This window comes from Colletes latitarsis, chromosome 11 (assembly GCF_051014445.1).
Source record: "Colletes latitarsis isolate SP2378_abdomen chromosome 11, iyColLati1, whole genome shotgun sequence".
Taxonomy (NCBI): domain Eukaryota; kingdom Metazoa; phylum Arthropoda; class Insecta; order Hymenoptera; family Colletidae; genus Colletes; species Colletes latitarsis.
Window position 1 is genome coordinate 16,792,006 of NC_135144.1, and position 24,917 is coordinate 16,816,922.

Sequence of the window (24,917 nt, forward strand, 5' to 3'; positions counted from 1 at the left end):
AAACATATCGTTAGAGGATTAAACATTTAGTAAAATAGTTTTCAAATAAATACAATTTAATTAACATTTTTTATTTTATATTCAAACAATAGATAACATGATTGGCATGAATTATCCCATAATAGGAAGGATTTTGAAGATTCGTATTCTTCAATTGTTAAATTCTACTAAAATTCAAGAGCTTAATGCTATGGTTTTCTTTGTCATGTGCTTCTTGTGCGCTTGCTTTATCCAATTTATTGAAAAAAGTAACCAACCGAATAAATAAATTAACATATTTCCATTGCAGTAATTGATAAGTGTAACGTCAAAGCGTGATTACGCTTTCACGATCTGCTCCCACTCCGATCCATTTAACTGAAACAAACAATTTGTGTGAACATTTGCTGAAATTTCTGTGATACCTTCATATTCTAAACCGCGGATAATAGCAACACCCTATATATAATTGTACGCGATTTTTATTGTATGTCGATATTTAATGGTATAGATCCTTCAATGGTAAGTACATTAAAATTAAATTAAAGTGTAAAAAAGAAACTTTTCTAATATCTACATTTTTTAATTTTCTTTTCTTTTCTTTACTATGATAAACCACAGATACGAAGGTGTCACTTATTTTAATTTCATTCTAAAGCATAAGAAAAAATTAGCATTAAAATAAAATATGTATACAATAAGAAATTGAAAACTCGTCCCAACGTTACAGTCACGAAGATTTTTAATACCACAGTATTATCATACTAATAATAACGGAAATTTTTAATCTAGAGTTAGTGTAATAGAATATTACCTGGTACGTTAAGATGCTCTTCTATTAGTTGTATATATTTTTTAGCATTAGCCGGCAGTTTTTCTAAGGAACGTACGTTTTCTGTCTTCGATTGCCATCCATCGATAGTTTCATAAATCACCTCCACTTTCGCTAAATCGGAACTGCTGCTTGGGAAATAATCAATTTCTTTTCCATTCAACCGATATCCCACACCGACTTGAATTTTTGGAAGCGTATCTAGGATATCTAATTTTGTCACGCATATCGATGTATACCTAAATAAATGAAATTAAAACATCGGTATCGGTAACGGTACAATTTATTTATATTCCGCCTCTGCTTTTAGATTTCTGATTTATCAAATATTTCTTACCCGTTCACCATCGCGGTGAACTTCAGAAGATTTAAATCTAGCCAACCGCAACGTCTTTTTCTACTCGTGGTAACTCCAACTTCGTGTCCCCTTTTTTGTAAAAAATCACCTGTCGCGTCTAGAAGTTCGGTAGGAAATGGTCCGTCTCCGACCCTCGTAGTATATGCTTTAACAACCCCAACTACTTCCCCGATATAAGATGGCGGAAGTCCAAGGCCGGTACAAACTCCGCCTATACTGCAATTAGAGCTGGTAACATAGGGATACGTTCCAAAATCTATATCCAACATGGCGGCATTTGCGCCCTCGACTAACACTTTCTTTCCCTCGCGTAACGATTGATGCAAATACTGGACTGTTTCTTTTACCAATGGTCTTATTCTTTCCGCGTATCTGTAAACAGAACAACGATGTTGCATTAATTGAATGACTGCCTCTGATTCAAAACGGACGTTATCTAATTATTTGATCCTTGATCCAGTGGACTCCGAGGCCATTTGGGGCCACGCTAACTATTCCTTTCATTCGTTCAAGGTCCTTAAGATCTAATAAGAATATTATCTTACATGCTAAACTGTTATTGCCGACATTTGAAACACGTACTCTTTATATTGTTGAAGCTCCGCTTTCACATCAACTTCCAGCGCCGGAAACATTCTTTGATACGACTTTACTAACGCGTCGAACTTTTGGGAGAATTTATCAAAGTCTCCAAGAAGATCGCCGATTCTAAGTCCATTTCTGGCGGCTTTGCTCGAGTAAGTAGGCCCAATTCCTTTCTTAGTAGTGCCAAGGGATTGAGTTCCCTTTGCCAATTCCTCGAGGCCATCAACTTGCTGGTGAAAATCAAAAACAATGTGCGCGCGATCGGAAATGATCAATCGTTCCTGCCAATTTTTCATCCCTTTGGCTTCGTTGCTTTCTAATTCTTGGAAGAGGCTCGGTAGATGTATCACGACTCCATTTCCTGGAAAAATTATACAGAATTAAAGCCGTGTTACTCGTTCTAATAATTTCATAGCTTAATTAAGAGCCTTGGGAAAGAGGGCCGGAAGAGGGTCAGCCTGAAGAACTTTAAATTGGTTAAAGCAGTTATCTCACGAACGGTAACCGATTCTTCTTGTTCTACACGAATATACAAATACATTAACGGTTCTAATGAGCATACAGGAGTCGCTGGAAACAAAATATTCGAATATCTTTCTTAAGTTAAAAAAAAAAATAAATATATGGTTCTGGCTCGCATAGAAATTTTAAATATTTATTTTCGCTGCGTACACAGCATGCCTGAAAAATCTCAACTTTTTGTCAATGTCCTGAACTTGACATTATCGTACAGAGAAATATCAAGCTTTCTTGGCTAAGCACGATCACTTTTTTCATTGATACAAATTCTCCGGAAGCTGTAGACCTGCTCTAGGGACAAACTCGATCTTGGAACGAAAACTTTTCTAAAAACTACACGTCTCGAGCGAGAGCTTATCTAAGCAAATCGAGACATTTCCAACATCGATTTGACCAATATTAATATTTAATATTTAACATTCGTTTCGAGGAACGTGAAAAGAATTAAGAGAAAATAAAGATCCAGATTGTTAATAATTCCTACGCGTTACTGAAACGAACAGTAGGCAAATTGCTAGTTACGGCACGCCTGTGCATTTAATTCCGTGATTCCTAACATAAACAGCCATTCTATAATAACGCATTGGTTCGGTGGGTGGACGTCGGATACGAGACTGACGCCACGGACCGGTGGTAACCGATTCGAAACTGACGCCAAAGTCAGTGCAGCCAGTCGAAGTTTGTAGAATGTTCTAGCGACCTCGAGGTCTAAATTTATGGCGCAAAGAACGTAAATGCGGGTGGATGGGTCGTGCTCGTTCCTAGAAAGATATCACGTGCCTAGTCACGATGAAGTTAAAGAACACAAGATGACTGAGGAAACCCAGGCCTCATGCGTAACGAGCGTCCTTGTAATGGAGTTACGGCAACGAACCACGGCCAAATTTCATTCTGCGCATTCATCATCGGCGACTCATGCGATTCACTGGCGATGGGAACGACTATCGAATCGATAGACTATCTATACCGGAGTCTGATTAAAGTATAATTTAGCATCAAAGAAAGATTATCTATTCGATGTTTCTTTTGGAAGACTACTTTTATGCCATACAAGTTTTTAAGTATATTTTTTGACTGAGTTTAGTGGGCTGGGGAGGCACTAAATCCTTTGCACCCCCCAACCCACGCGAAACTCTATTATCCAAATTTTAATCGTTTTTTTTTTTCATAATTTTTTATTAGCCCCCCCCCTTCCCCTCGCCCTCTTGGGCACTTCTAGATCCTCCATTGATCGATTTAAATTTATTTCTACAAAAATATTAGTATCGATACCTTTCAATATCGATTAAATACTTAGGTAACAAATTGCTAAAAGTATTATTAATGCTTAAGCATATCGGTCCCTCCGCTACACAATGGATCAATTGTAACGATAGGACTATAATCCAATGACATACCCATTAATATCGATACGTATCAATTCCCAAGCATTGCTTCGATGCGTCGCGCAGATATAATCATCGATATTAAGTAAGATATATACTTGTCGACATTTCTCGTAATATAGGCGCAACTCGAACCATCAATTATCATTGAGATTACGAGACATCGGTATGTCTACTATTTAGATTCGAATATTTTTATTTGTCTTTCAAGGCAGTTTTTCGGTTTACTTTAATCTTATACGAATTCCTCGACTGAATTAATGCTGGTATAATTATTTATTTAAAAAAACGAGGTCGACCTGATAGTGAAATTAATTTTTCGAATAATTACTGGTGTCTGGTAAATGTCCTCGACATTTTCTCGAACTTTAACGTGGAAAACAGACACGTTCTAGAGCTCTTTAGCGTATTTGCCACTTCATAGCGTCGCTAATAATTATTTCTGATGCAATTATACGATTATTACGATCGAGACGATATTAGAATACAGCGAAGTTTAAACTTTCATATTTCCCTTTCCTTTATAACTTTCGTTTTTTTTTTTTTTTTTTTTGTGTTATTACATTATAATAGTATACAATTTTATTGTAAACCGTCATGATCGAAAAATAATTACCTATCAACGATGCGCATCTAGAATTGATTATTCCGCTGGGCAGAAGATGAAAGTGAAACTCCACACCATCTACTATAACAGTATGCCCGGCATTGCTTCCTCCCTGAAAAATTAAAATTTTTCTTTTTCTCCTGCGTACATAATTATTCTGATCGGTCGTTTAATTCATACGTTTCAATTTCCCAAATTGGATTCAACATTTTCATTTACGTTTATTATAAAAAGACTTTGAACGAAGTGGGTACAATGACAACGAAAAAAAAAAAACATTGAATAAAAAAATTATTATTCTAGGATCGATTGCGTTCGATTACCCGCTGGGTTTGCTTCTCTAGCTTTTTTTACTTCGCTACGCCATTTATAAATAATAATGTGAAATATATACGCCCGGGAGTATATAGAACTTCTTAATACCTTAAATAACAGCTAAACTATTAACTAGGCTTCAGTATTTTAAGCACTATAACTGTGCAAAAGCTGATGACGATGAGTCAACTTTTCTAGACAGATTAGAACACTTCGAATTACTATATTAATGACAATAATACTAGGAAAACATATGCAATTTTACTACGAATAATTGAAACGAATTGATTCCCAATATTGCTGCATTCCTCGATAAAGCGTTCAAGCTTGAGGCTGCTCGTAACGTTTTAACGAGGTAATGGTGAATCTGACTCTCGAAACGTCTTTCATCTTGAGTTTGTTTAACAAAAGAATTCAATTTTTCCCAAAGAAAAGCGTTTCTCGGTGTTCCAACACCAGAGAAAATATCTGGAGAAATAAGATTGGAAGTAACAAGCTTATAAATCGTATAAATCGTTTAACACTTGAATGCCGGGAAAAATCTTGCGGCGATACAGTTCTAGCCTTGAGGTTTCACATTCATGTGACTTTTTACAGTCACCACGCCCTGATTAATTAAAACCGACTACGTAGAACCCTAGATTTTATAAATAACATTTGTAGCTAATGAATATAACATTAGGGGCTGTAATTCTTTGTCTAAAACCATTCAAGACACCAATTATTAATTACTTTTCGCCAGGAATTGTCAAGAATTTGGCAAAAAGCGAGTGTTGTAAACTTTTTGAAAATTTCTAGAATTATTTTAGGAACGTCGATGACTTTAACGAAGTAACTGCTACAAAAGAGATTTTAAGAGTTCGTTTTCGTTGATTGTTCCGATCGTTATGCAGATATACAATTGATTGCAGAGTCGAAAGAATGTCGAGACAACGGTGCCATGCAATTATCGTTTCAGAAATATCAAACTCGGTCTGATTTCGTGACACTGAAATCACGACACTGATTAGAACATCGGTGCAACATGACTTTCGGTTTCCACGACGATAAATGCTGTAATATACATTGTCACGATAATAGAAATCGAGTATTAACGTCACGTTAACATGCACGTTTATTGCCACGACAGTTTAAAACCTCAGACTTTGGCAACATTCGGTACAAGTAGCGATGGGATCGAGTGTATCGCGACGAATGTTATGCTCTTACGAGTAGTATGCTTGGTAATTAAATCCAACAATGCTTTTTTTGTACTAAACACCAAATAGAAGCGTAAAAGTAAATAACGACTTAGATTCGTAAATCTGAATTCAAATCAAAATTTTAAATGAACAAATTTCCATGGTAAACCTTACGTTTAGGGGAGGCAGCTGCGATGACTTTGACCTTGACATATGTTGCCAAGGTCATCAAAAAGTTATTAGTATATGAAAATTACCGGAAACAAAAGACAAGAATAAGGAACTTCGTCGAGGCTACGCCCCCCTAAACACCCCTTACACTAACCCAGACCTAACCCATCTTGTAATAAAATATAATTTAATATAATCGTTTTATTTAATATTATATGATTTTTATATGCTAATAACTGTTTAATAAAAAACGAGCGACGGCTAAAACCTCTTGAGGTGAGATTCTAGAGGCCAAAATAAGACGAAAATCAAGAACACCAATTTCTTGGCTGAGGCTTCATTAAAAAGTTATTAAAAAATTAAATTAAAAAATTTCTAATCATACTAAAAAAATTATATTTAGATACAGGGGTCAATTACAAGCATTTTTGGTGAATAGACATATCCCTGAAATCCTACCCACTTTCGAGAAAAAAAATCGGGTAGGTGTTGAAATTTTTTGGCAGAAAAAAAAATTTTTCAAATCGTTTTAGAAAAATTATTTTTGGTTGCAAGAGTCGATTGCAATCATTTTTGGTCATTACATATACCCCCGAAATCCTACCTACTTTCGAGAAAAAAATTCTTTATCGAAAATTTAATGTGAGGCCAGAAATGCTTCTCTGAAATTTCATGCGAATCTTTAAAATGTCATAACTCCTGAACGGATTGGACGATTGTAATGTTTAAAAAAGCAAACAACGCGTATTTTGATGGAGAATATGTACAAATCGCAAAAATATTCGAAAAGTTGATCCTTGACCCCGTAAACTGAGAAAAACCCAATAAAAATGGTCTAATTTTCAAACAACCATAACTCCTGCAGTAGTGAATATATTTCAATGAAACTTTTTTCTGGAGTAGAGCTCATGAGTACCTACAAAAAAGTATTACACAACTTTTCTGTAGGGTGTCAAATAAAATTACTAGAAATCAAAATCTAATTTTTAAGAGAAAACGACAAAGGGGTAGGTGCCTAAATTTTTCGACGAAAAAAAAAATTTTTAATTAATTCTGAAAAAATTATTTTCGGTTGCAGGGGTCAATTACAATAATTTTTGGTGAATAGACCTACCCCCGAAATCCTACCCAGTGTCTAGAAAAAAATTCAGTACGGGCGGAACCTTAAACGTTAATAACTTTTTAACGAAGCCTCTATTAACAAATTAGTATTCTTGATTTTCGTCTTATTTTGGCCTCTAGAATCTCCCATTAAAATTTTTCCCACGGTTGGCTGAACACCCTGTATGTCAAAGTCAAGGTCATCGGAGCTGCCTCCCCTAAACGTAAGATTTACCATTTCCATTACTTACTAAATAAAATCTGTTTCAAGTCCAGATCAAAAAATAGACTTCTTTGATGAATTTCATATACCCGTTTTCAATCTAAGCTTCATAAAATTGCACAATATCATTGTAAACATTTATAAACATTTTTGTACATTAATGGTGTTTCTACAGAATTAAATTAATAAACAATTACATTAGAATTTTAAAGGGAATCTTTCTTACTGAATAGATGTACGAGAAATTGTGAAATGTGTGTTATTTAAGACTGCGTTATCAGAATGGCTTATCGTAATCTCAAGTGATCAGATTTTCACTTCCTGTGTAGACAAGCTAACGGGAGAAATCAGTTATTTTTCAACATCTTCAACAGTCTCGTTCTTTTTTTTTTCTTTTTTTTTTAATTAATTAATTAATTTATTTATTTATTATTATTAACTATTTTAGTGTCACTGATATTTCACAGAGAAAAATCAATAGATATAAATCAAGTTTTATATTTTGTATGCTTCATATATTATATGATCTGAAAGTTTGAAAACATTGTTATTGCAACTGAAATTGTAAAATGCTTCGAGATCCAGCAAGTAAATATATATATTAAAAGAAACTGAAAACAGATTGCTCTAAAATTTTAAAAGAGAACTTCATAACTTCGCACGATCAAAGTTGCACGCTTTATATCGTATTACGTGGTGTAATAATTGCTAAGAATAATAGAATAATTGCCAAGGACGTCAATGCGTAGGCGCAAAAACACTCTAACGTGTCCAACATGTAAATCAAATAAGATAACAACACGTGGAAGGAAAACTAGTTTCACTGGATCTATCATACGTTTCAAGTTCTATCGATTAAATGATTTATTACACTATTTTCAGTTTTGTGATTAAATCAATACTCGTCTATACCTTCGTTCATTATTTACTCAATATTTTATTACTATCACAATTATTATTCATCTAATCCTTCGTGGTTATTAGTTTATTTTTAATTTAAATTAAAAATCGATATCCAAATTTCTGTGGGGGGATGGGAGTCAGAATAACAAATTTATTTTAAATTAACTCGACGTAGCAACAAGTTCTGCAAAGTACTATAGAATGTCGTAAATTTTCAGAAATTCTGTATCTGTTACTTAATCTTCGTGAAATAATAAAAATTCTTGTAGACCGTGGTAGCGAATTGATAAGATACTGGGACTTCGACAAAACATTAAATAAAAGATTTGCTACATTACGTTGCTATCTAATCGAATCTACAGCAACTGAACTGGACTAATTCCAACCTTTATTTGTTTACTCAACGCGAGCGGAACATATTACAGTCGTATCACGTGACGCACGAACCTTCAAACCCGTGAAATCGCCTATAGGACAAATTATTATTCGTTTGACACAACACATTTATTCAAACGTCACGAATATACATATTTGCACACCTAATTGTTTCATAACATACTCCTAAAGATAAATGACATTTATTTTTTTTTTTTGAAATAACACATTAGTTTGAATTATTTCCCTCGATAACTTATTGCATAAAGAAAGTCTCCTTTGGCCGTTCTTAATATTATACGACATAAAAATAATGCTGAAAAAAAAAATTTCATGGCTAATATAAACTTATTAACCGTACCTGACGATTCTCAGAATAAGTTTACAGTTTCTCGTTAAATTTCAAATTCACAAATTTAAACAGAGTATACTTACGTGATATCCTTATTTTACCTCCGAAGTTACTATTTTTGGATAGGATGAAAAGAAGAAATAAAATGGCAAATTTAATTTGGCTCCAAGAATTATAAAATCAATTTTTTTAGCTTTCAGCCTTTCTGTCTAAACGTATTACAGTTAAGTCGACATTTACCAAGAAGGCTTATTCTAATATCGAGTGGACGATATTCATTTCATTCAACTCGGCATTTTTATCGCGAAGCGTTAGTATGATACGTATTATCTCTGCCTTTGTCATCGTTTATTCAAAAATGTATAACAATACTTTTAAACGTTACCTTCTACTAAAATAGAACACACTCTCCTTATTTGTTTAATTATAATTCTGTATTATGATATTCGCTTTAGTGAAATTAACATTTGTTTTTCCATTTTCTTATATCATCAAATACATCAGATATAATTCAGGTTCTAATGATTAATGACTCACCCTTTATAAGCAACTTTATTTAAAATGATGATCTGTTCATAAAAAATGAACACTTCAATTTGAATGTAACTGATTAAAAATAATTCTACTGTAAAATCACTTTATATAAATATATACAATTGTATATACATACTATTCCAAACTCAGAAAATAAATCCATCCCACATTTTTCAGATATTTACAAATTTTATTTAGGAATTAAATTATACTTTTCCATGGGCCATAATATATTTAATTCTTCTTATTTTAAAACTATTTCAGACTGTGTTTATGAAAATTTCACTAAATTCTTTAATTACATAAATGAAACAAAAATGAGGTATTCATAAAATTAGACGATTTACTACATTGTTATAACAGTTTATGTAATCTAAATCAAACACAGAATTATTATGAATTCTTTAAAAATATATAATGGTTGAAGTAAAAATCATTGTCAAGTTTAACAGTTTACTAGTGCCAGGCTATAAACATAACACATATTATGTCCATGTATATTTGTGTATCAATATTTTGGTAAAACTGGAGTACCAGATAATTTGGAGATAACATTTTCTGCATGTTACATTATCTACAATTACATTTGATTTTTATTAAGACCTTGTGCAGTCTTCGCTAATAGCTTTAGGACTTCCATTGTTATTACACAATAGACTTATTATTCTAAGAAAATATTTATTCTTATTTCTACGAAGAGCTATCCAGAGATGAAATGGACTTTGCCTTGTTTAGATTTCCTTTTGTTTTGAATAGTTCAAAGTCAATTATCGAATGCTTGAACCACAGGTCATATTTCTACTAAATTAATAATAGAAAGTACGATAGATCGGTGAATTGCATTAAACGATGTTCTTTCTATTTCTGTGCATGAACAAAAAAACAAGAGAAAGTGGTAGGATCTTGTCGGATGCGTCAAATTGATCCTTTTGAACATCATAGAAAGATGCAAAAATGTTACTAAAATTGACAGCAATCGGTTTATGACAAATATACAAATATGATTACATGATTTTGGTTAAAAATTGGTCCTTGTTTCCATTCATAAAACATCTAACGTTTCTTTGATATTTAAGATTCTTATAATACAATTTTATTATTAAAACGTAAATCGACATAAAATATATACGAAAGAATAGAAATCTGAAGCGGTTATGCGATATTTTTACAGAAACGTAAGAAAATGATTACCCGGGTACCCGGTTGCCAACATAAGGGTTAAGTTTACATCGAAAATCACAAGAGACCGTCAATTATTTAACTCGTAAAAATTGATCGGTACCCTCTCAACATGTGTCAAGGTCAAGGTCAAGGTCATTGGCGAGGTATCTTCCGATGTAAATAATTACCGAATTAAACTATGAAAATAGAATTAGACATTCGAATAATCACGTGACAAAAGGGAAGGAATGGCGAGAAAAGAGAAAGAGAGGAAATGCTTCGAGAATTTAAAAGAACATGACAGAAAACGAATTGAAATGCGCTGGCGCGTATAGAATAAAGAGATCGTGGTTTCGTGAAATAACTACCCTAACGAACGGAATGAATCGCGATTGAAATGATGTAAGCACATGTAAATTTCTGTTGAAAAAAAGGCGGACAAGAATGAAAAAGATGGAGGACGAGAATGTAAAAGATGGCGAACTCACCTGACACCTGCAGACGACGTCAGCATCCGTCGCAAGCATATCAACGCACTTGCCTTTTCCTTCGTCGCCCCATTGAGCTCCAAGAATGACAGTAACCTTGGCCGTGGCGCTTAATAATCGTTGTTTTTTTCTTGGTGAGGCGAGGACGCCATCGCCGTTTGCTCGTTGGACGGAACGCTGCATCTTCGAATACGAAAGAGTTCGTAAATTTTCGTACGATTGAACAAACTGCGCACGCACTCACGAGTCGGAATTCACCACGCGACTGCTCGAACGACTAAACTATCTTGCTTATATTTCTCGGTCGAATGAAAGGACATCTAGTAGGGAAACGGTAAAGATTATGTAAACGGAAGATTAGATTCATTCAGAATCGCCGTATAGCAGTAGTTCTTAACCTTCTTTTCTTTTTCACGGACCCCTTTTGACAGTTCAACGGAGCTCACGAACTCTTTCTATGTAATATTTGTTAGAATAATATTGTTAATTATTAGTTAAACGTTCTTTAACGAGCAGCTAAAATCCTGATTTGCTTGGAACGGGATGAAAACTTATACGGATCTCTTTACCAAACTCTCTACGAGAATAATTTATATTAGACAGAAAAGGATTATGATTCTTGGAGTCCGCAAACTATAGGTTGAGAACCACGGACATAACGTAAATTTGAATATCGGAATTTTATCTTTTATCTACTAAAATGTGTTTAATATGAAAGTAGTTTTTGTATCAAGTCAATCTCAATTATTGATAGGAAATTATTGACCAAAATACAACAAAATTGTTTAAAGACAATTCTTATTTATACATAGTATATAATATTATATACAAAACAAATATAATGTAATGAATGGGAATGCTATAAGTATTTTAAAAACAGTTATTTCTTCTTAATTATCAGTTTACTAAAATTTCATTAAAATAAAGTTTGAACAAAATAATTTATTCAGATAATTTCGATTACATGACATCGACACATTTTGAGTTATTTAAATCAGTTTCATTTTTCTTATTATGATTTTGCAGTAGAACAATGACTAGAAAATTTGTTTCAAGTCTATAATTACACAAATAGAATTTTGTAACGAACGAATATATTAATTAATTAAAGAAAATATTTGTTGATATGTGATTTGTTAATAGTTATACGATAATTATATTTTTTACTGTAAGTTAGCATGAAACTCACGCCGTTCTCTGGCACGTCGATTTTGAAACCAAATTTTCACCTAAAACAAGAAATTATAATCATTTTTCTATTCCTATTTATACTTTTTGTAATTTTTACCAAATTCAAATTTACTTTCTTTAAGTTCAAGATAGTTTTCGTTTCAGTTTCATTCAATTGTTAGGATTAATAAAAAATGTAAAATCTTTGGCCGCCATTTTATTTCTGTCGGCTGTAATACTTTAGTAATACAATTGTACATAAAACTCTATTTTAGACGAAAAACTTTAAATACTAATTTTATACTTTAATAAAGCTCGTAATAATGAAAATTTTCAAATATGCATAAAACTAAAAATGATATAAAACCTAATGAAATACTGGAAATACCTTTTTGGATGGAAGCTTTAAAGCGATAGAAATATCCAGTACGTCGTTTCTTGAAAGGTAAGCATTGTCACGAAACTTTTGTGCAAGAAAATCGAGTTGAAATGTTGAAAATGGTATTCGAGGCTGAAGGCTCGCCTTTCTTTTATTTTTACCAACTGTTGACTTCCGGCGAATTTTCGGCGGTTTGTATCTCGTAAATTGAAGCCACTCTAATTCTTTCGTACTTTGTGTCGTTTCTAAACATTTTGTTTCGTCTTTGACATATTCAACCAATTTTCTATTTGAATTATCGGGTAACAAATACTGGCTTTTTATCCCTTCTAACTGTCTACTTAAATTATCTTCCAAACATTTTGATTGATTCCCCAATACTCCACCGTTAAGATCTCCGTTAAAATCCTCAATTTGCTTTTTTCTACATCTATCAAATTTTCTTTGGTTTCTCTTCGAATTCCTTTCAGAATGTATTTTCTCTTGATTGTTTATTTTGAAGTTTCTCCAACAATTGCTCTTGTCGATATCTCTGTAATTTACATTAAATTCCTCTTGTAATTTTGTTGAATTCAATTCGCATTCACTTCCAATTCTTTCGACGGTATTTGTCCCGTTGAAATTTAAATTTAATTTCTCTTGCACGAGGAATCCCGAAGTATTCTCACAATTTTTTGTACTTTTTCCATCGCACGCGGTTGTAAAATTTAATTTCTTCTGGCGTTGTCTGGAATTTATACAGATCGCCGTGATCAATGATTCCGTAGAGCTTATTCTGAAACTTGTTTCGCGCTCCTCCGCGGTATGTTCTTTCAAACACGTATCACAGTTAATTTCAAAACGTTTCCTCAAATTTATCGCAGATACGAAATTACTTTCCTCGTTCGTTGCGCGCGTTGTTTCCTCCACGTTAACTTTCAAATCTGTTCCGGATCGTTTCCGACATTTTTCTTTCTCGGTGTCTTTGCAATGTTCATTTTGCTTTAAAACGAACGTATCGGATAAAATACTCTCAATGCTGAAGTCTTTCATCTTTCTTACCGGTTTCATGACTAAACTTAAACTGCGGTCGTTCAATGAACTCCTGTTTATATATATGGCCCTACTATACGACCCCAAATTTTGCCGACTTACGGCTCTTTGAGGCTCAGTTTCGAATTAAACGCATAGTTGAGCATTTGATGCTATCTTGTCGGACCAGTGTTGTAGCGTCCAGCGACTTTCAACCTTATCTTTCTTAAGAAAATAAATTATTACGTACAAACCATTTCTCGATGAAATTTTTTTGAATTTTTAAAAGACAAAGCTGCATTTTTCTATTTTCTTTTATTTCTAATAATTCTAATTTTATTAAAGATTTCTTTTGATAAAATTTTTAATTTACTTCTCTTCACTCGACGTTCTTTGATATTCATGTTTTTATTACATAAATGTTTTATCAAAAATCAATAGAAATATAAATACATTTGAAATAGTTTCTCATTGGACGCGGCATCGAAAAAAGAAGTATGCATAAAATTTGAAAGATCGAGTTGATAAACACTGTTCAACTGGTAGCACTCGAAACTATCGCATAATCCGAAACGCATTATCTATAGGAATATCGATCGGCGTTCTGTAATAACAATGTAATTGATACTGTTGTGGGGAACGAAGAGAATCGAGCGAAGGGTATGCAGCCCTTATACGATCATTTGAATGGAGCAGATGGGATGCGGTGAAGTTTACGTAATTGGAAAACCATAGAGTATGAGGATTATCCGATAAATGGACCAAAGGGTAAATATAAATATTTTGATATTCATAACCTAAATGGTATTCTTAGATTTAGAAAATAATTCAAATTTGAAGGAACAGACCAGCGTTTCCTGTACTGTGATCACTAGTAATTCATTACTTAACGAATAACCAGAGCATCTTTTTATAGTTCATATTTCGGGTGAAAAAAAATAAAGATTGTCAAAAATGGCAAATAATATATTAAAAAATTCATGACACAAAAAGTTATAATATTAATTTCGAAATCACAATGAGTCTTTATATTAGAAAATAAAAAATTTCCATGCATTATGTTAACTACTCCAGGGCAATCTTTATGCCTCTATGCATTGTATTTTGATTATTAAATTCAACTCAATTTCAACTTTCAAATGAATTTTTTTGAGAAACATTTTTTCATGCGAAATAAGGAATTTCGTTAATGAATAAAAAAAAAAAAATTAAAGAGTAATAAGGAGACGAACGCATAACAAAATGGGTAATTGCTAAAAAAATTTGGTCACTTTTTATAAATATCCGTATGTACAACACTAACAATATTACAGTAGTTAATAAGAACACCAGTTCATATATTTATGATACTATAAATTTTATTACTTATATTTACTATATTCTCTAATACATTAACATAAAAGTTTCAATAAAGAAACATTTATGTGAAATGTCTAACGTAAAAACGAGTTTTATAATCCTCAATGTTTGAATGCATTGAAAGTTCACTATATGTAGGGCTGATGAATTTGTCTGCTGGAAATGAAGGATATACTAATTCTCCAAACAAAGTTCCTACCTCCCATTTTGGAACATCCTTCATTAAATCAGCTTCTTCATTTGCAATTTGTCTCATACGTTTCATCAATCTGCAAAAAGAAACAAATGTGAATGTTTGCTACTAGTAATTTCAAGTAAAAAGTGTGGATGAAGTTATGTAAAAGAAAACATTCTTACGCTCTGTCTCTTTCTGCCTCCAACAATGGTTGTAGAGCATGACGAGCGCTTTTCATTTCAATTTCATTTTTTCGACATTCAAGGCTATTGGCATGATACAAAATAGCTCCAACAGTTGTAGTAATATAAAAAGCTGCGAAACCAAACCGACCTAAAATTTATTTTTTGCTCGTTATTGAATATTTTGTAACAAGTGTCATGTAACTGTTCATACTTGAGTAATGAAATTCGGGAATACACAATCTGTATGCGTATCTACATGCATACCTCCAATAATAGTACGTAAATGAATTCGGTCGATTTGATAAGGTGCGTATCCTCCTTTCGGAGGTAAATCCTGCATTTCTTTTCTCATCCTAGTTGTTATACTTAATTAAGACACTGCTTAAACACAGAAAAGAGATAGTAAGTGTTCGCCATAAATGGCTACGTATAGAGTAAGAAATCAGAGATATATAACTGGCAATTCTACACGGAAAAAGTCACTAGTATCCGTTTCAACTAGGGAAAATCCTTAGACTGTTACGTTACCGCGTGAACTAGGTTTAATATATATATAGCGCCGCCTACGGGAATTAATTGGAACTTGATTAACCACCATGGAGTGAGGATCATGTAACTGCCTTCAAATTAGGATGCTATTGTATTCAACGTGGGCGATCTAGCAGGGGAAAGTCAAGAGTCAAGAGAGAAAAGGAGGCATTTTTTATAAATACTTGGTTCATTTTCTAAAGGCCGTGTCGAATCGGAAATTTCCTCCTCATTTCCCTAAACCGCCGAATCGGGACGCAACAGACTCGAAAAACGACACTGACAACGCGCGATATTACCAATTGTCCCTATAAATAATATGTACATATAATAAAACTACTAATAATTTATATATGTAGATCACAAAGGCGTAGACAGAATTTTGTCTAGGAAGTCATAATATGCAATATTTAAATAATAATCAACATGGCATCAAATGCTTGAATCCCATTCTTTTTCGATACTGCAACTGTATCACACTTTTCGGTCATTTATTTTCAAAGAAAATTGAATTCAATTTGAACGCAAGTTGGTGCAATTGCGTCATAAATTACATAAAATGTTAGACGATAGGCATACACATAAGCAACATTAGCGCCATTCGTAGGCCGTCGCACAAGCTCCCAGTGACCCTACTTTTTGATGAAAATGGCTCTAATGGGGATCTGTGCCAAGATAATCCTGGAGGGACACTAAAAATTTGCGACGTTAACGTAGGACTTTGAACTTACTTATTATCTGCGACTCTTGCCAATTACCGGTATGGTATTTTTGACATTCAATCCTATTCTTAGTACAGGTGTATAATTTTTTAATTTAAACGAACAAATTAAAGAATTCCGTCACAAATTGTTTGTGAGTTTATTATTAAGTTTTGATACACTTTGTATGAAATATCAATGTTTATTAGTTAACTATTTTTTTTACAAATTGTCTGAATATATTATATATATTGAAACTTTCAATTCAGTTTGTTAACATACTAGGATTATACGTAAATAGTTATTATAAATATGTATTTAACGTTCATAAACGTATTCAAAGAAAAAATTATTTTGGACGAATAGACTTTTTATGTTTTCTTAATATTTTATAATGAATACTATTTAGAAATACTCTTACACGTTGCAATTTTGTGCACAATTGTTATTTTACAAAAAAAAAAAGAAAAAAAAAGAAAAATAATCGAGCATTAAAAATATTGATTACATCAGCATTGAAATATTGACGTGCATATAGGTCATATAAAAACATAAAATGAAGCTATACTATAATTAATGGATGCTACTGGGATTTGTAATAGGAAGACTAAATATCAATTTTTATAGTATACCATTAGTAATTTTTTTCTATAATTACTACAAAATAAGGGGGAAACTATATAATTAAGCAATTGTAATTACTACTATAAATTGAGAAGAGAATGAAAAATACGATGTATCGTTATTGAAATATCTGTATTAATTAATTTACTTTTGTTCTTGTTGTATATGTTGCAGGAAAGATAACTCCACCATTATTTTATTTCTAAATAATCACATAAATTTATAATACAAAAATCATGAGTTTGCAATGGACATTGATTGCTGGTTTTCTGTATGCTCAAATATGTTTTGTATTACTCTTAGTATTACCAATAATATCACCAACTAAATGGCAAAAGTTATTTAAATCCAGATTCCTGCAATCAATAAGTAATCAAGCATCATATTATTTCTATGTTGTACTTATCATATTAGTTTTATTTTTGTTGGATTCTATTAGAGAAATGCGAAAATATTATGGAATTGAAAGTGCAGGAGAACATACACATTTGGATACTGAGATGCAAGGTACATATAATTTTTGCATTAGATAACATAGTTAACTAATTTTGTGGAAAATTTAATTACAGTGGACCTTCTATAAATAAGTATATTATTATTTTACACAGGAAACATGAAACTGTTCAGAGCTCAAAGAAATTTTTATATAACCGGTTTTTCACTGTTTTTAAGCCTTGTTATACGGCGTCTTATGACCCTTATTTCTTTCCAAGCTACATTATTAGCACAGAATGAAGCAGCCATGCGACAAGCTCAGTCTGCTACAACAACAGCAAAATCTTTGTTGTCAGAAAAAACGCTTGGAGCATCTGCGCAAAATGATTCACAAGAAGTGCATAATAAAGCTGTGTCTGAATTAAAAAATCAACTTAAGGAATTAGAGGTAAAAAATCAAGAAATGGAGTCGCAACTTGAACTAGAAAAGAAGCAGAGAGATGCTATGAAGTCACAAGCTGAATCGCTTGCTAAAGAATATGAACGTTTATGCGATGAACATGCCAAATGTTCTTTATCGAGTGGTGATAAAAAAAGTGATTAAATTACACCTACCCTACCTCATTTTCTCATTTCCTCTTTAACAGTGCTATCAAATCTAATTTAAAAATTTTATGCAAACATCTTTCTTAAGGTTATTGTTTCATATTGCATTATTTTATTAAAAAGATATATATAAGTCTTGTGTTAAACATTAAGGGAATAAAAAATTTGTTGATTGTGTAGGATAGTTCGTCTAACTTCCGTGTCTCAATCTTTGTTTTATTAACAATAAAAATAATACTTTACAGAAAAATTATTTGTTTTTAAGGATTTGAAAAATTATTTCGAGATCGTTCAGTTTCAAAATTAAAAAATCAGCAACATTTATGTACCTACATTTATTTATCATCGTACTTTTATTACTAGCATAAGTACAAATTTATCTACATATAATACATCGACCTTTGGCTGATTTGGGACAAGAAAATACTGTATTCGATTGAAAAAGGGAAATTAATGATGTTTAATCTCTGAATGTCGCAGTTAGGTTCCATGAAAGGGGAATGTGGGGGATTACATCATATTTTGGCCCGTGGGCTAAAGTAAGGAACCGAAAATTTCCTAAAATCATAAAATATATTTGCATATATTGTGTGAAAACCAGTATTCACAATTTATGCTACTAGGCCCAAAATTTTATATCCCTTGATAAAATTATAGAGACTCTGATCACTGCTATAAATAGTCCCAATCATTTATATACGTACGTTGAAATCAAAATTTAGGAAATAATTGAAGAAACATTAGCAAATCGAAAATAAATTGTTTGTTAGGTATTTGTACAAATTTATTTTACTGTTTGAAAAAATGAAGTCCTTTGAAGGTTGGAACCCAAAGCTATAATACCGTTTATCCGCCTTCCTTAAATTCATTCCTATAAACTACGCTTAATGTTTGCCTACTCAAAATAAATATTTCAAATCATACTAAAAAAATTATATTTAGTTACAGGGGCCAATTACAATCATTTTTCGTCAATAAACATACCCCCGAAATCCTACGTATTTTCGAGAAAAAAATTCTAATAGGTGTGTTATCTCGTTCTCCTGATTTTTCCGCAATACCCTAGGCTGGAGCCTTACACTTGCACTTAAAGTGTTTGTTAGTGTCTGTAATGTTTATGTAAATGTGTCATTGTGGTTTTCCTTAGGTTAGAACTCGAAGGAAAAGTTTCAAAAACCTCGTTTACATGCACGATGCGATGAGTGTGGTGCTGTGGATGGTTAGTTGATGATTAGTCTGGGCGTTTGTATTCGTATCTTTAATGGTATATTTTCAGGGTCATAATTCCCTAGTGTCGCTACTAAAGAAGGGGTTTGGATGCTGGGAGTTAGTAATTTGATCTGCAGCGGCCAGCTTCATGAGATGCTCGCGGATATACTCGATTTTTATAGGACTATACATATGTACACCTATAGTCCATAGATTAATCCCAGGAAAAGAATAATTAGTAAATAATATAAAGAAATATGATCTATTTCTCTCTCTCCTTGCCTTACACTATCGCTCTCCTTTTCTAATCTCCTTCGATTGCACCGCCACCTAGTTTAACAACACGTTCGTTTTTGATATAATCATAACATTCAGACTAAGTTTATTAAATAATTAATGTATATTACAAACAACTAATCTCTAATGTTTATTTATATTCCTGCTTGTCGTCACACAGTGCACACATAATTGAACATAATTGTAAACCCTTGTAAAAATAAAAGTTAACGCAGTAATACATACAGAATGGCCCTTGGTAGAACATTTAACTTGTTAATTTTGCGTGAATTAACAAGGTATTTCTATAATTCCTCATTGTATATTCTTCTTTCTTAATTATAAATATATATTATTTATGTAATAATTCATTAAAAATTATTTAAAGAATGTTTGATCACATAACCTCAATTCACAATACGTTAATCAATTTTAATAAACATGTTTAATAGAAGTTAAATTGAAATATTTTATCGATAATACATTATTACTTATAATACCAGATGTGTACTAATAAATAAGAGATATTTTAATATATAATGAATAGTGACTTTAAACAAACAATATTATTTTATAGGTACAATCCAACAAATATCCAATTTTATGCTAGTATTCCACCTTCGTACATCCAGCCAATTTATAAAAAAGATGGACAAGAGGAGTTATATAAAAGTGGAAGTTACAAACAGTTAGCTCATCTACCTATAAAACCAGCCACTACTGCAGAGACATCGTCTGAATTTCATGATCAACTTGTTAGGTAAACAATTTAATTTTTTAATCAAATAAAAGATTATATTGATTAATGAGTTGTAAATAATATATATCAAATTTATGTTTATTAGTAAATTCACAAATTACATTATGCGAAAAGGTAATAAATTATTAGCTAGATCATTATTGGCAAGAACCTTTGAACATATCAAAATGGTACAATTAGAACGTTATAATAAAGCTCGACCTGAAGAGAAAGAGCAAATTGAATTGAATCCAAGATTAATTTTGATCTATGCTATAGAAAATTGTAAACCAATTTTAGGATTGCAAAATGTAAAGAAAGGTGGAATTACTTATCAGGTATGAATAAAATTTAATTTATATTTATTCCAATTTATTTATATTTAATTAATACATTAAATGTATTGACAGACAATGGTATTTGCCATTAATAAACTCCTGATTAATATTAACGTCATTAGGAACATAAAATAATAAATAATATAAAATAGTATTCCGTATTAATAGTACAAGAAGTCTTTTATTATTCGTTAGGTTCCTGTACCATTGAGTGAAAGCAGAGCTAGCTTTTTATCTATGAATTGGTTAATTAAAACTTCGAAAGAAAAGGACAGTACACAATCTTTCCCTGAAGTCTTGGCAAAAGAGCTTATCGATGCTGCTAATAACAAAGTATATTTATGTTATATTCTAGGTTATAGCTCATTTCAAAGCAAAGGGAGAAAATTGGTAGATGCTAAAAATTCATTATTTATAGTAAAAAGATGGTTCTATTCAATTATCAAACTTGTCTCGTATATTTGTTAATTTAAGTATTACGTAAAATAAGATTATTTTATTTTGAAATAATCTGTTGTTAAATATAAAATATATTTCTTATTTAATTGCAGTAATTTTTATTTCAGGGTCGAATTGTGAAAAAGAAACATGATTTACATAAACAGTGTGAAGCTAATCGTGCTTATGCCCATTTTCGGTGGTCATGAATATAGCACTATATAACTGATTGTAAAATAAACTTATATTTAAAATAAAATCATTATCATTATCTGTTTGTTTCTAAATAATGTAACAATATAATTAGAATTACTTTAAATTATCTTCGTCTATACCAAAAATATCTTTGAAACGTGGTTTTTCTTTGATACTTCTAAGTTCTGTAACCAATTTTAATTTGTTCTTGCATGATTTAATATTCAATATTCTATATAACTTATGACTAAAATTTATAGGAGTCTCTGACAATGGTTGGATGTCTGTAAGATTAGTCTTTAGATCTATCCGTTTACCCCAGTAATTTAAATATGATACTATTACTGTTTCATCATCGTCTTTGAAATATACAATGCCAATGAGATTATTGCACATCCATGAAGAAATATGAATTACAAAAGTAATCAGAGAATCTAAAAAAAATAGTAAGATTGTATAAAATTGTACATATAAAATGTTAATTATTGCATCAAACTTACTCATAAATATAATTCCCAAAGCATCAATTGTTGTAACAGAATCAAATATGTGTAAGCCTGTAACTATTGGTATTAATGTTGCATTAAAAATAGTGGCATTGCGCTTCGTTACATTAAAAATGGTAGCAAATTTAATGTTCGAACAAGAATAGATTATTTTGTAACCAGGATATATTTTTGACAGAGTTCCTGTTGAACAGCGATCATTTCCTTTGACTGTACTTTTACTATATTTTCTGCCTGTATTATTAATATTAGTAGATACACGGTATATTATCCTCTTGTAAGCGTGGAGTGATCGTAAAAATACTGGAGATTGTGTCATTGTTAACATAAAATTAAATGTAAGTAGCTACTTCATGTACAAAATCGAAGATAAATAGGCATTAAGGCTAAGAATGTTCATTCGATTTTGGTTTGAATCAGCCTTTCATTCAACAAACGTTCGTTGAAAATGTGAACCGACTTCAACCAGTGTGGCCAGATTTGGCATAACTGAGTGCATCAACGGCGACACTAGTAACGACGAATTTCCATAGCGTTTAACGGAGTGGTGAGGAAAGATCTAATCGCCTGCTCATGATAGATCGATTTCTTGAAATACGTAGAAATCAATCTACGAAGGGCAGTGTCGATTCGATCCGAAGATCTACTGCACGGTTCAGCATCGCGTATCCCATAATTTAGCTTCACTCCTTTTTCAATAAAATAATTAATTGGTACTCTATCTCTTTAGTTTAGTAATCTAGTTTGTAAGAATGTAAAAGGAAGATTGATGGAACTTTGATTCCATCTATCTCCCTTCGGGTCTCCACTCGCAGCAACCTCCTCGTGGTGAGACCTGGGTAATATTATTTATCGTTTAATTAATAATCGTATCACTCTTAGCTGGGTAATGCAATTATTAATTAAAAACTAAATAATATTAGCAAATTGGCTGCGATCCGCTTTGCATAGGTCATAAATACAGGGTGTCCCGTAAATAGTGTAAGAGCCGGAAATGTGGGGTAGCTGAGACGATTCTGAACAACAATTTCCTTTGCAAAAATGTCGGATGGAGCTTCGTTTTTGAATTATTAACGAAAAACACTGACGAATCACGGCGCTTGCCTGCCGCGCGCTCAGGGCCGTCCGAACTAAGAGAGCCACCGTGTCGGGTAGGTAGCAAGATGTGCATCGGAGATACGTCGAGGAACGAATACAAATAATTAAAAATACTACCATTGCAACTGTTACCTCTGCGGATTGGATAAATCAGTCAGCTAAATCGAATTTATTAATTATTTGTATTCGCTGTTTCCAAGGAAGAAGAAATAAAATGTGGGAAGATGCTCTCGGAATTTTTAGGAAATTAATTCTTCGCACCTGAGTGACCCTTCTTGCCAGAGTGTGTTAAAATTAAAATAAGAATTATTTTCAGAAAATTAAAATAAATACGGTAAGAACCATTTGTAATCGTTTGTTATTAAAAACTGTACTGGAAAAGCAGACTGGATTTGTGCGTACCGAAACATTTTTCGCATGCAAGGGGTTAATAGAGAATTAATTGAAATTCGCCTTACCCATTTACTTGCAAGTTGCAATAGGGCCAGTTAGTGCACCCCTGCCGATCATGGAAAGGTCGAAGACCCCAATAAAAATCAGCTGATGGGACGACCCGGTCACTGCACCCGCTTCTTACCCCGAAAATGTAAAAGTGAAAAGTGCTAGTGACCGTGCTGTAAAGTGTTTTCGGGGTAAGAAGCGAGTGCAGTGACCGGGCCGTCCCATCAGCTGATTTTTATTGGGGTCTTCGACCTTTCCATGATCGACAGGGGTGCACTAACTGGCCCTATTGCAACTTGCAAGTAAATGGGTAAGGCGAATTTCAATTAATTCTCTATTAACCCCTTGCATGCGAAAAATGTTTCGGTACGCACAAATCCAGTCTGCTTTTCCAGTACAGTTTTTAATAACAAACGATTACAAATGGTTCTTACCGTATTTATTTTAATTTTCTGAAAATAATTCTTATTTTAATTTTAACACACTCTGGCAAGAAGGGTCACTCAGGTGCGAAGAATTAATTTCCTAAAAATTCCGAGAGCATCTTCCCACATTTTATTTCTTCTTCCTTGGAAACAGCGAATACAAATAATTAATAAATTCGATTTAGCTGACTGATTTATCCAATCCGCAGAGGTAACAGTTGCAGTGGTAGTATTTTTAATTATTTGTATTCGTTCCTCGACGTATCTCCGATGCACATCTTGCTACCTACCCGACACGGTGGCTCTCTTAGTTCGGACGGCCCTGAGCGCGCGGCAGGCAAGCGCCGTGATTCGTCAGTGTTTTTCGTTAATAATTCAAAAACGAAGCTCCATCCGACATTTTTGCAAAGGAAATTGTTGTTCAGAATCGTCTCAGCTACCCCACATTTCCGGCTCTTACACTATTTACGGGACACCCTGTATACAGCTTTCTCGCTAGGTTAGTTTTGATTCTCATTGATTCATCAAAGATTTTAGAGTATTGTCAAAGACGAGGTATACGAGTAGATCTAAGTACGGAAGGTGAAGGATTCTGCTATTTATAGGAATCTAATATTGATTAACAACTAGCGAGGGTTGATAATAATTCGTAGCCCTTTAATAGTAGAATTCGTTTAGAAAGCAGTGTTACCAGATGGCAGATCGGTGCCTAGAGGAAACTGCCCATCCATTTACGAACATTAATGCACAAACATACCTTGATTTCCAAAATAACACAAAGTGGTTGGATACTTCCATACGATATATTAAATTTTTTAAAAGTCCCAAAAGTCTCTTATTACTGCACTAAAGAGTGTGCACGAAGAGGTTGTATCAGTAATGCGACTCTTAACGACAAGAAACAGAATTACCAACAAAAATACTCTAAGAACTTTCCTTCAACAATACAAATTTTACTAAAAGATGAAACTAAAACTCGTTAAATATTAACGGGTCCTCTTTTATTTGGA

General features: G+C 32.6%; 5 protein-coding genes across 8 annotated transcripts; 2 read left to right on the forward strand and 3 right to left on the reverse strand.

Moving 5' to 3' along the window:
- Nucleotides 1-50: 50 nt before the first annotated feature.
- Adss (adenylosuccinate synthetase) lies at nucleotides 51-11,352 on the reverse strand. Its single transcript, XM_076777062.1, has 6 exons — nucleotides 11,070-11,352; nucleotides 4,275-4,377; nucleotides 1,752-2,115; nucleotides 1,149-1,541; nucleotides 794-1,050; nucleotides 51-357 (listed from the first exon to the last, which is right to left on the reverse strand). The coding sequence occupies exons 1-6, from the start codon at nucleotides 11,250-11,252 to the stop codon at nucleotides 308-310; spliced, it is 1,350 nt and encodes a 449-aa protein (XP_076633177.1). The 5' UTR covers nucleotides 11,253-11,352; the 3' UTR covers nucleotides 51-307.
- LOC143347668 (uncharacterized) lies at nucleotides 11,311-13,846 on the reverse strand. The gene is made up of 3 exons (XM_076777063.1): nucleotides 12,628-13,846; nucleotides 12,259-12,298; nucleotides 11,311-11,389 (listed from the first exon to the last, which is right to left on the reverse strand). Exons 1-3 carry the CDS (start codon nucleotides 13,666-13,668, stop codon nucleotides 11,361-11,363), a joined length of 1,110 nt encoding a protein of 369 aa, XP_076633178.1. The 5' UTR covers nucleotides 13,669-13,846; the 3' UTR covers nucleotides 11,311-11,360.
- Nucleotides 13,847-14,252: 406 nt separating this feature from the next.
- Nucleotides 14,253-18,426, forward strand: LOC143348018 (B-cell receptor-associated protein 31-like). 3 transcript variants are annotated; one of them, XM_076777765.1, is made up of 4 exons: nucleotides 14,253-14,397; nucleotides 16,484-16,735; nucleotides 17,376-17,708; nucleotides 17,810-18,426. In XM_076777765.1, exons 3-4 carry the CDS (start codon nucleotides 17,438-17,440, stop codon nucleotides 18,238-18,240), a joined length of 702 nt encoding a protein of 233 aa, XP_076633880.1. In that variant the 5' UTR covers nucleotides 14,253-14,397; nucleotides 16,484-16,735; nucleotides 17,376-17,437; the 3' UTR covers nucleotides 18,241-18,426. The 3 variants fall into 3 exon arrangements, with proteins under 3 accessions (XP_076633880.1, XP_076633879.1, XP_076633882.1); XM_076777764.1 differs by having other exon boundaries at nucleotides 14,254-14,397; nucleotides 16,484-16,636; XM_076777767.1 differs by lacking the exon at nucleotides 16,484-16,735 and having other exon boundaries at nucleotides 14,256-14,397.
- On the reverse strand, nucleotides 14,966-15,801 carry Nd-b16.6 (NADH dehydrogenase (ubiquinone) B16.6 subunit). Its single transcript, XM_076777771.1, has 3 exons — nucleotides 15,613-15,801; nucleotides 15,346-15,496; nucleotides 14,966-15,257 (listed from the first exon to the last, which is right to left on the reverse strand). Exons 1-3 carry the CDS (start codon nucleotides 15,698-15,700, stop codon nucleotides 15,050-15,052), a joined length of 447 nt encoding a protein of 148 aa, XP_076633886.1. The 5' UTR covers nucleotides 15,701-15,801; the 3' UTR covers nucleotides 14,966-15,049.
- Nucleotides 18,427-19,769: 1,343 nt separating the features above from the next.
- Nucleotides 19,770-21,561, forward strand: Mrps7 (mitochondrial ribosomal protein S7). Of its 2 annotated transcripts, XM_076777763.1 has the most exons (5): nucleotides 19,770-20,026; nucleotides 20,305-20,487; nucleotides 20,573-20,804; nucleotides 21,000-21,137; nucleotides 21,371-21,561. In XM_076777763.1, exons 1-5 carry the CDS (start codon nucleotides 19,977-19,979, stop codon nucleotides 21,449-21,451), a joined length of 684 nt encoding a protein of 227 aa, XP_076633878.1. In that variant the 5' UTR covers nucleotides 19,770-19,976; the 3' UTR covers nucleotides 21,452-21,561. The 2 variants fall into 2 exon arrangements, with proteins under 2 accessions (XP_076633878.1, XP_076633877.1); XM_076777762.1 differs by having other exon boundaries at nucleotides 21,000-21,561.
- The last annotated feature ends 3,356 nt before the right edge of the window (nucleotides 21,562-24,917 follow it).

Excerpts from the sequence above, each read along its gene's own strand:
- Adss (XM_076777062.1), bottom strand. The coding sequence starts at position 11,252 with ATGCAGCGTTCCGTCCAACGAGCAAACGGCGATGGCGTCCTCGCCTCA. Across the intron at positions 4,378-11,069 it reads ACGTCGTCTGCAGGTGTCAG|GGAGGAAGCAATGCCGGGCA; the intron begins GTGAGTTCGCCA and ends TTAATTTTTCAG. Across the intron at positions 1,542-1,751 it reads GAGCTTCAACAATATAAAGA|ATACGCGGAAAGAATAAGAC; the intron begins GTACGTGTTTCA and ends TTCTGTTTACAG.
- Nd-b16.6 (XM_076777771.1), bottom strand. The coding sequence starts at position 15,700 with ATGAGAAAAGAAATGCAGGATTTACCTCCGAAAGGAGGATACGCACCT. Across the intron at positions 15,497-15,612 it reads TTTACGTACTATTATTGGAG|GTCGGTTTGGTTTCGCAGCT; the intron begins GTATGCATGTAG and ends AATAAATTTTAG. Across the intron at positions 15,258-15,345 it reads GAGGCAGAAAGAGACAGAGC|ATTGATGAAACGTATGAGAC; the intron begins GTAAGAATGTTT and ends TTCTTTTTGCAG.
- Mrps7 (XM_076777762.1), top strand. The coding sequence starts at position 19,977 with ATGGCCCTTGGTAGAACATTTAACTTGTTAATTTTGCGTGAATTAACA. Across the intron at positions 20,027-20,304 it reads ATTTTGCGTGAATTAACAAG|GTACAATCCAACAAATATCC; the intron begins GTATTTCTATAA and ends ATTATTTTATAG. Across the intron at positions 20,805-20,999 it reads AAGGTGGAATTACTTATCAG|GTTCCTGTACCATTGAGTGA; the intron begins GTATGAATAAAA and ends ATTATTCGTTAG.
- LOC143348018 (XM_076777765.1), top strand. The coding sequence starts at position 17,438 with ATGAGTTTGCAATGGACATTGATTGCTGGTTTTCTGTATGCTCAAATA. Across the intron at positions 17,709-17,809 it reads TTTGGATACTGAGATGCAAG|GAAACATGAAACTGTTCAGA; the intron begins GTACATATAATT and ends TATTTTACACAG.
- LOC143347668 (XM_076777063.1), bottom strand. The coding sequence starts at position 13,668 with ATGAAACCGGTAAGAAAGATGAAAGACTTCAGCATTGAGAGTATTTTA. Across the intron at positions 12,299-12,627 it reads TAAAGCTTCCATCCAAAAAG|GTGAAAATTTGGTTTCAAAA; the intron begins GTATTTCCAGTA and ends TTCTTGTTTTAG. Across the intron at positions 11,390-12,258 it reads TCGACGTGCCAGAGAACGGC|ATGTCCTTTCATTCGACCGA; the intron begins GTGAGTTTCATG and ends TTTCCCTACTAG.